At 39.5% G+C, this 10,118-nt stretch overlaps 1 protein-coding gene across 1 annotated transcript; it reads left to right on the forward strand.

Moving 5' to 3' along the window:
* Positions 1-396: 396 nt before the first annotated feature.
* SOD2 (superoxide dismutase 2, mitochondrial) lies at positions 397-9,214 on the forward strand. Its single transcript, XM_009576852.1, has 5 exons — positions 397-418; positions 888-1,097; positions 5,250-5,366; positions 7,154-7,333; positions 8,699-9,214. The coding sequence occupies exons 1-5, from the start codon at positions 397-399 to the stop codon at positions 8,842-8,844; spliced, it is 675 nt and encodes a 224-aa protein (XP_009575147.1). The 3' UTR covers positions 8,845-9,214.
* Positions 9,215-10,118: the final 904 nt, after the last annotated feature.

Below are 10,118 nucleotides of genomic sequence, written 5' to 3' on the forward strand. Positions count from 1 at the left end.
CAGGTTCTGCCCTCCCCCTCCGCCGAGGGGCTCTCGTTGCTTGACATGGTGCTGCCAGATCATCTCGTCTTTGCTAGACAGGGTCGCCGCATTTGGCCTCTTCAGGGCCCCGAGGGTTTTTGCTGTTGGTTTGTCCCTGCTTTATGCCAAGGTCGCCAGCGAAACATAAAAGGGCCTTATGAGTTGACCTTCCTCGCAGCCCAGCAGTTCTCCTTTTATCATGGTCGTTGTCGTGTCTCATGACAAGTGCAAGGTGTTAAAATGGGGAAGGGTAACCAGAGCCTGCGTGGTTTTCTGTGCTGGACATCGCGGCTGCCCTGTCCTCACGGAGTGTGTGGTTTTTCCAGTAGCTGCCATAGGGACAGGGAAGCACATGTGTTGGCACAGGAGGCGTTAATGCTAAAGAGGTTCAGTCCTGGGAGCCCAGTGACTGTGTTGGTTTTTCAACCTTTTTATTTTTCAATGCAGGTACCTTTTGCGTAGTGAGGTAGGGAAACTTATCAAGGACATCTTGGCTTCTGTTTTTAATAAATAAAGATTAGGTGAAGCTCTGAATGTCAGTGTGTTACTGCTGGCTTTCCCTTCCTCTCCCCACCTTTGCCTTGCCTGCATGCTTGGGAGGGCGCGTGACTCTCTGCAGTGGCTTGGGGGCCTGGATTTGAGAAGCGGCAGCTTTACATTGCGTGGCCCTAGATCTGTGACCTTTATGTGAATTCATCTCTGCAGTTAAGCTACAGAGTGTGCTTGCTTTGAGCTCTGGAAAAATGGACATTTGACGTCTTTATCTAAGATATCACCCTGTGTACTTACAGCAGCTGATCATAACAGTCATGGTTTCAGTGGTAAAGCCTAAGTACTGAACAAGACTAGTTACTTCTGTTTTTTCTCTTCTAGAAGCGGTGCCAAGTTGATAGCACCATTGGGATGCTTGGTCTCTAGGCAAAAGCACACTCTTCCTGACTTGCAGTATGACTATGGCGCTCTGGAACCTCATATTAATGCGGAGATCATGCAGCTGCACCACAGCAAACATCATGCCACCTATGTGAACAACCTGAATGTCACAGAGGAGAAATACAAAGAGGCACTGGCAAAGGGTTTGTATATCCACAGTCAACAGATGACATGGAAGCTAGTTGACATAGATGATACAGGAGAAAAAAAATGGATAGCCCTTCTTTCCAGGGGAAATAGTTTCTTTTAAAAGTTTTGGATTATCTAATTCAAGCGTGGGTTTGGTTTTTTTTTTTTAATAAAGTGATACGCTATTAGGAACAAGCTTTCATTGTAAGGTTCAGTGGTGCTGATAATTAGAAACTGTGTGTAACTAAAAAGCATGAATTCTATTCTCTTTAGTACTGTAAAACTAGAATAAAATTCATTGACTGTTGTGGATTTAGTCCGTATTTACATTAGTAACTTGAACCAAAAACTGAGTCAATAGGAAATTGCAGTGATTTTACTAAACAAATAGTTTGTAATGAAAGGTTAGTAATAAACTTATGTGAAGTACAATTTGTGCACCTTGATTGTTTTCACATCAGATGCTCTCCTGACTGTTGTGAGATAATCTTAGTCGCCTACAAATGGAGGTAAGACAAATGGGCAGTTAATGTATACGACACCCAGTGAAGAGATCTGAATTTGCCAGTGGGTCAGATTAAGGAGTCATGTAGCTCACATGCCGGTGTGAGACACTAAAATATACAGCAAGCCATCTTTTGTTAAGATCTCAAATTGAATCTTGAGATATGCTGACTTCTAGGAAAACTTTACAGTTGTTCTAGCTGGGCAACACTGAAACACATGAAATACTTTTTTCAAATCTTCTTTCAGTCTTTCAGTTGGACTGGTGAAAATGTGTGAAATAACGTGTATATCTTTTTAAGAAGGTGGAATATTTTCTAAGTTTTTTTCTATTGAGATGATCTTTCTAAAGAGTATCAGTTTAACTCTAAGAAGTGGTTACTTTATAGGCTCACTTCTGTCTGTTGCCAGGTGGGTTCACAATGCAACTTAACTGCTTGGGCTTGGATGAAAGTGAGAATTGTCAGTATCTGAGTAAACTTGAGCCCTGTAGCCCTTGATAAATGCTAGTGTGCTTGAATAGAGAAAGTTGATTACCTATGAAAGTTTAGAGATTTTCAAGTGCCTAAGTAAGCATAAAAATTATCTGTGCAGTCTAAATGAACTAATGAGGTTCGATTAAGAGTCAGGCAGTCAAGATTGGCTGTTGCTTTGTCCTGCCAGTGGTGGATCCAGGAAAGTTGTATTCTGGGGATTTAATTCCTGCAAACAAAACTGAGGAGGAACCTGAACTGTAGAAGAAATCAGTGGATCTGCTGCTGATGTTACTTATGCTGTTTAATGACCAAGAAGACTTCAGCCACTAGTGGAGGCAAAATTTGTGGTTAGCAGAAACATCTGCAGTGTTGTGGATCCTTTGAGATGTTTTTTAAAAATACTATCCTTTGATAGGCGTTCATTGTTTGCTGTTGGAAATGGTGTATCTAGAGGTAGAGGTTAAGGATTTTGCAGGCATTATTTTGCAAATGGATAATGTACTGGTGGTGGTCATGCACGTCAAAGCAGACAAATATTTGCTTGCGATATTTTTGTGTGTGTGTGTTTTGGTTTGGCTTTTTTTCCCCCCCTAATTGGTATCCCAGTATACTGTGTGTACTATTTTGACCCTCATCAGGAAGACTTCTAAGACCAGGATTTAGGAAAGGGCGAAGTCTGAACTGCCACCTCATTCTCTCAGTATCGTCATTCTTTTTCCATACTTAAAAACTGAGAATGATCAAAAATCTTCCTGTGTTGCGTTTCAGTGTTGGGTTACACAGCACATCTGGTCACTATCTCATATCTCTTCTGGATAACAGAACCTTTTCAGTGGCTTTCGTTCAGCAATAGAAAGTAAAGTATTCTCTTCAGATCATCTTTAACATCTTCTTCACCTATCTATATCTGCTTTGTGAGTTGAGTCCCATTGGCTTATGTTGTCAGCTCATTTGAAAATGAGTATGCACTTCTGTGATAGGGTGCAGCACAGGACTTTGTTATTTGTTTCAGCATAAGCTGGTTCTGATTACTGGTTCATCAAAATGTGCAGGATTGGCTGATTAAAGGATATAAACTTGAAACTTATTTTCAGTGAAAACTTCTGCCTACCAGAATTTTCCCTGCTCTTTTCTGACAGTCGCGTGACCTGTGGTGCTTTACTTAGTGCTCTTACAAGGAAACAAATGACTCTCGGTAGACTGAGAAACTGAGCTAACTAGTCTCTGGAGCACCTCTAAGCTGCCTGTCTTGGTTTACTGAATTGTCCTCTATGGCTGCGTTGAGGAGTGCCTTTGCTCCAGCTTACCACACTCCTCAACGCAGCCATAGAGCTCTGTATACATATACTCTGTATACATATACTCTGTATACAAATAAATTCCAAGATACTTTTGCTGTAACTTAAGGGCAAGTTACTTTTTTTCCATTGTCTTTTCCAGTGCAAAGTTCAGAAAAAAGATTTGACAGCACCACAAATACTGTGTTTTAAGGACAATGGTCAAATGCCATCTCTGGTTCTTAGCGGTCCTGGGGAATAGGTTCCTCTTAGGAATGGTGGAATAAACAGTGATAAAGACATTAAAGACATCCTGGGTTATTTTTGGATTTCTGGCTTGTGATATGTTGTATGCTCTGGATGAACTTAAAAGTGTCATTAAGGCATGCAAAATTCAAGGAAAATGTCCCAAAGATGCCATTTGACTGGATGCAAGAGCTGTCTCACCCTTAACTTGATACCTGAATTCAGAAGGATTTGTACTAACTGCATCGGATGCTTTGTACCCCTCTGGTTTTGTTGCTCTGGGTATTATTAGGGCTGGAGGTTCAGAGATCACACATTAGTCACACATTAGGCTGTTTTTTAACTCACAGATATTTTTCTGAATGGGAAAAAACCCCAAACCGTATTGCATGTGAAAGTGAATTGGTGTGGGGACAAAATTATTCTTAAGAAAAATGTATAGAAAACTGTTTCGTTTCTGCATCTTAAGGAAACTCTTTACTATATAACAGTGGTTATTTCCAGCAAAAGCAAAAAGCCATGGGTATGTGATTGAGTGCTACTGTAATTTATTTTAGCAAAGCATTGAATTCTGTATTTTCGGGGGGACTTGTGAGTTATATTGGAAGAGCTTCATCCAGATACTTTATTTGTATGAAGCTTACCAGGGCTGTTCTAGTTTCTGAATGGTAGGAGGAGATGCTGAGAACCTGGAATCCTGTATTAAAACCTGAGTAACAGGTGTGCTACTGCTTTGTGGCTTGCCTTCACATCTGTGTTAAGATGACTCATTTATTGCTATAGGAAGACTTCTACCACTCGTTCCTGAAAGTGAGTGGAGGAAACAGCTGCCACTACTGATTTCTTACTAGAGAATGTATTGGAGTGGTGGAAGAAGCTTCAAAAACCTTTGAAATGTTTCAGTTATTTTAAAAGCCATAATAGCATTCAAAACATTTGTGTTGAAGTGGTGCAACACCATTTAGAGGCATAAGGCACCATTCTTTAAGGAATATGATATTTTGTGGAGAGGGAGGAAGTACAGGCTGTCTGATCTTGATTTCAGATGCAGGGTTCTGTAATGCAGAATAAAATGATCTGGGTCACTCTCTCTTCCTGCAAGTACCTCATTCCAAAAAAAACCAAAACGAAACAAAAAATAGGAGGGAGAAAAACATTTTGTTCGTGTACATGCTCACTGTACTCATCAACTTTCTCTGAAGCACAAACTGTTTACCCTGTAAATCATTTAAGAAGTTTAAAAATTCTTGATTTGCAAATCAGTGAGCTAATGGGTGAACAATGTTCTTGTCTTGTAGTGGTAGTACTGAGCAATTTATAAGTGCTGGGTCCTTAAAATGTTTTGGTTCTGCTAGTTGCTTTATTCTGCTGTAGAATGGCAGTAGATCTTATATGTGTCATATGGGTTGCCTGATAGGTGCAACATTGGTAGATCACATATCATTACAGGATGAGAAAAGGTCAAAGATAAAGAAAACTTTAATGTAGTTTATGTCAAAAACATGGATAGCAGTCACAAACCTTACCTTTTCCATAGACATGTTACAGGTTAGTAAGACTTGAAAGATTTTGGAGATTGATGGAGGTTTAGTGGCAACTTAGTGACTACTGTAGATGATGATGTTTTTATTTATCTATATATTTTTATCTTCTGCATCCTTAGGTGATGTTACTGCTCAAGTGTCACTTCAGCCTGCACTGAAGTTCAATGGCGGGGGTCATATCAATCACACCATCTTCTGGACAAACCTTTCTCCTAACGGAGGAGGAGAGCCTAAAGGTCAGTGCTTGTTATGATGGTTTATTGCATCAATTTTAATTGACCGGTAGAACGGATGATTTTTTCTCTCTTTGAAGGAGTCTAAAGGATCTTTATTTTTCGGAGTTAATTTGCCTGTCTATATGACAGTTACAACACTTCTGAGGAATTCAGCTTTTTTCAGATGCAAGCCAAGAATATAAAAAGCTACCCCTGTGCTAAGTATTTTTGATTTCTAAATCCGATTGTGTACACTGCAAAATACTTGGCTATTGCTGTATATTACCCTTTTCATCTCCATATGAGAAAACAGTTTTCTAAAGCTATGCTAATTAAGTTCCCATATATGTAGTTGATTCACAGAAAAGGAAGAAATGTGCTGCAGACCACCCAACCTAGTGACTGGATTTATGCTCCAATTTGAAATAGGGATAGTTTAGCATTTAGAGCCTAAAGGAAGAAATCCCCTTTGGGAGGATAGAGTAGTGATTATCTGCAAGTGACCTGCAGTTAAAAGTAAAGGCCCTATAATACAGATCTCACAAAAGCTGTTGTGATAAACTTGAGGGTTTTTGAATGAGGTTCATATGCCTGTCTGAATTGGTGGGCTTCGGGTGCTTTGTACTCCGGTTCAGCGTTCATAGGTGACATCTGCTTGTGACTTTTGACTCTACCATGGAAGTACAAAGATGCTGTGAAGATGATCTAGTTAAGACTAGAGCATAAAGTTTTGAAGCTTCGAAGCTGAAATTTCAACAAGCAGTTCTGGTATCAGTCTGTTTCTGATAGAGCTTGGTTTTAGATGACATTCTCAGAAAAGATGCTTTAAAGCCTTGATTTTTGTCTCCCAATTTCTGTGAAGTTTCTGTGAAAGTCAATAAGCCTAAAATGGCATTTTTCAGTTTCAACTGAATGGTTCAAGGCTTTGGTAGGAGGCCTGCTAAAGCCTGTCGTAAGATGCACTTGCAGCTATCACCAAGAGATTCTCAAGACCATCCGTCTGAAGGTGGAAGGAATGAAGAATGAAGAATTCTCCAGCATTGCACTGTATGAAGTATTCTTACACATGCTAATTAGAAAGCTAATTAGAGAGGAGTGTAGATACCTTCAGGTTTTGAGCAAATACTTAAATGTCTGAAAACCACAAGTGTGCTAGCGTGTAGGGGAAAGGAAGTAGTTTGACAGTGCATTGTTACACTAAACAATTCTAGTTTCTGTTCCCTTTGCCCCAGCATAGGTTAGCTTAACTGTATAGTAAAGAAGACATCTAATCACAGAGCCTACTTATCCATATCAAATAGACTAGTTAACTGTAGAAGCAGATGTAAATCTAAAATCTGAGGGAGGTGGTTAAATACCTCTTACTATGTGTAGGTTCATTATATTGATACCAAAGATGTCCAAATATTTCTTTGTTTTAAGACAAAGAAATCACAGCCACTTAGTGTTGCTTTTTAGATGTGCAAACTAGCTCTTTACCTTCTTTCCTAGTCCTCCTTTGTGGCGTTCCCTTTCCTTTTAGACAAGAATGTAAGCGCCTGAGTGTCCTGTTGATAGCACCCTGACTGTGTGTTTGAGGACAGCATGTTTGACTACTGCACTAATTTCTTTCCAGTCTGCTTGCCCTCTTAAGCAAGTTGGGACAGAATTGTTAATTAATTATGCAAGTACTCTGTTTGTCTAGACACTTCCGTCCCACGGAGCCCAAATGCTTCTGCTCCTCTTTCCTTCTATTTCCAGGTGATATCTGGAAATTGAAAGATGTTAAGTACCTGCCATTCTGTGATCTTTCTGTGCTTTTTTTAAAGGAGAATTGATGGAAGCCATCAAGCGTGACTTTGGTTCCTTCGCGAACTTCAAGGACAAGCTGACAGCCGTATCAGTTGGTGTTCAAGGATCAGGCTGGGGGTGGCTTGGCTATAACAAAGAGCAGGGGCGCCTACAAATAGCAGCTTGTGCAAATCAAGACCCTTTGCAAGGAACAACAGGTCAGGTTTCTTTCCTTCACTTCTGCGTCTGTCTTTGTAGATTTCATAGGCAAGTGTATGAGATCTGAAAAGGGGTTTGTGGACAAATGCTGAGAAGAAATTGCTGGATAAATAGAGCTGGAAAACTGAATATCACTACTAGCAGAAGTGAGAAACAGTTGCAATTTTTAAAACAGCATTTGTAAAGCAGGACTTAAAAGCTGTGAAGAGCAGTAGGGTTTAAAGTCTGTCTAGTCAAAGGGGAAATAGTTGGGGCATATTGTGAAAGTGCTCTCTCTTAGACAATACTTTTAGCTTAGGCTCCTTTGGATTATTTTTGAGTAACTGGAGTAGCTTGCCTGTATCGAGGAAGATTAAGCCTCTTGCCTTTAGATTGTTTTCTCTGGCAGAGGGGCTATTCACAGAACTGTCAATGTAGCCGGACAACAGGAGAGGGGCAGGTGTGCATAGTAACTTTTGTTACTATGTAGGCTGGGTTTAAAATGGACGGCTTATAATCTGCTTCCTTAGTATTGGTAAAGCGTAATGAGTGTCAATTAAATAAGCCTTGGATGGGGATAAATCTTACAGTTAGGCAAGCAGTGTAATACTGGCCATGATCACTTTTGAAGATATTTTTAGTTGCTTAGAGTGACATGGCAGTAATGATGGCAGGCTGGAAACCCTCGACAGAGGGAGGAGCTCATGGCCAATAAGAATCCTGCCCGCAGGGGCAGTTTGTCTAAATCCTATTGCAGTCATCTTTAAAACATGTTCTGTAGAATTCATAGAGAATGGCAAGGAATTTCATGTATTGTCAGCAGTCCATGTATTGCTTATCAGTAGGACAAAAAAAAAAGAATAGTTTTATTATAGGGACATACAGCATAACATGGGTAAATTTCACCCCTCCCCCCCATGAAAACTCTCCATTAAAAATTCAGTGAGAAGGATATTTTAGCACAAAAGCAAGGAAAGTAACTAGACAATTAATAACTTGTGATTAAAATATTGGAAGCAAACTGACATGGCAAGAGACTCCTTCATGGTGTAACTTTTCATGAAAATGCTTGCATAACTGTGCAAAAGATGTAAACCTTTCAAAAATTACTTCATCTCGTTTCAGTTATGTCTACAAGGCAGTTCTAGAGTATTCATAGGTGTTTATCTTCATCAGCCTTTTTGGTTTATGCAATATGTGCATGTGTGGAGAGCAAATAATTCTGTAAAATGTTGCAATAAGTACCTGTGTGCTGGAGAGCTCTTTGTCTTCCTGCAGATAAAGACTCAGAAATTGGATGCAACTTTGGGATGCAATATAAGACTTTACATGTAAAGCGTGTTTTCACAGATTTACAAAATTTATCCTCCTTTTGTTTTTTACAGGTCTCATTCCTTTGCTAGGCATCGATGTATGGGAACATGCTTATTATCTTCAGTATAAAAATGTTCGACCTGATTATTTGAAAGCCATCTGGAACGTGATCAACTGGGAGAATGTATCTTCAAGATATGCAACTTGCAAAAAGTAGAGTGGAATTCCTGCACAGACTACTAAAATGTCACCACTTCTACTCTGATAGCACTCTTGTAGTAGTGCCTGTGGCTTACAAATGAATTGCTCTACTGCAGAAAACACTTAGCTCATCCAACAAAAGCATTTCATAGTCAAGCAAAGTGTCTGCTTGTTTAATTCTGTGAGAGCTATTTACTTAGATTTTTGAAGCTTTGAACTGTTGTGCAACAAAGGGAAACACTTTAAATAATCTTTTCCATTGCGTATAGAAACATAGATCACCTTGCTGAAGCTTGTTGAGGTAATGGATTTCCTTGTACTAAAATACCTAAGTGGAAATATGTACAAATAAAACAAATAAAACTCGAAGAAGAATCTTCTATAACTGTCTATAAGAGACTTCTTTTTAATAAGAGCTGGTCCAGCTACTTGATTTGAAAATGGTTGGAGAAGAGAAACGCCTTTTGTAATTTGTTGTATTATAGGGTATGGAGCTTTCTTGCAGATTAAAAAGATAGGTGAAAGGGAAATAGGTGCCTGCCTGACTTGACTGTTTTTGGTCATCCCTACCTTTTCCTGGATCTCTTAAGTGAGATCTTCATGTATTGCAGTGATGCACTGTTACCCTGGGCAAGAGATTACAGTACTGGGTCAGGCTAAATTGTTCATAGGAACTGAATGACAGCATGTGATACTCATTCCATACTAGCTGTTCAAGTATATCCTAAAACATCCTTTAACTTAAGAAACTGATGATGTGCATATATCAAGTATAAATTGTCTCTGTGTAGATGTGTTCCTGAAGCAGTCATAACAAGTTAAACTTAATGCTTGAGGCGGGTATGAAGTACCATCGGGTATAAAGGAGCATGCCCAAAAGGTCTTGAAAAATACAAGAAATTGTTGGTGTTTTTTGCTTTTTTTTGCTAATTCTGTTGCAAGTATTTCAGAGTGGATGGTCCTGGGCATACATAGTACCTTGCGCATAAGTTTTCTTTGAGCTTTCTTAGTGTGCTCCTTTAAGTTCAGAATGGATTCTCAGGGAAACAAGGAATAGGCTTACTTATTATACTACTTAATTATCATACTGCTAGGCTGCTATTTTGAAGTATCAAGTAAGATTAAGAGGAGAAGTAAGAAAGATGTCTTTCATTAGCAGATGCAGGGAGAGAAACTACCACCACCATAGGAACAGTCTTTGGTCGCTAACCAAAGCTGCGACTGGTGAGATCTCTCTGTTGCGAATGAAAGTGAGTTATGCAAACATGGCTTATTTCACATTTAAAGTGG

This window comes from Fulmarus glacialis, unplaced genomic scaffold, assembly GCF_000690835.1.
Source record: "Fulmarus glacialis isolate BGI_N327 unplaced genomic scaffold, ASM69083v1 scaffold43814, whole genome shotgun sequence".
In the NCBI taxonomy this organism is placed as follows: domain Eukaryota; kingdom Metazoa; phylum Chordata; class Aves; order Procellariiformes; family Procellariidae; genus Fulmarus; species Fulmarus glacialis.

Excerpts from the sequence above, each read along its gene's own strand:
- SOD2 (XM_009576852.1), top strand. The coding sequence starts at position 397 with ATGCTAAAGAGGTTCAGTCCTG. Across the intron at positions 419-887 it reads GCTAAAGAGGTTCAGTCCTG|CTTCTAGAAGCGGTGCCAAG; the intron begins GGAGCCCAGTGA and ends TCTGTTTTTTCT. Across the intron at positions 5,367-7,153 it reads CGGAGGAGGAGAGCCTAAAG|GAGAATTGATGGAAGCCATC; the intron begins GTCAGTGCTTGT and ends CTTTTTTTAAAG.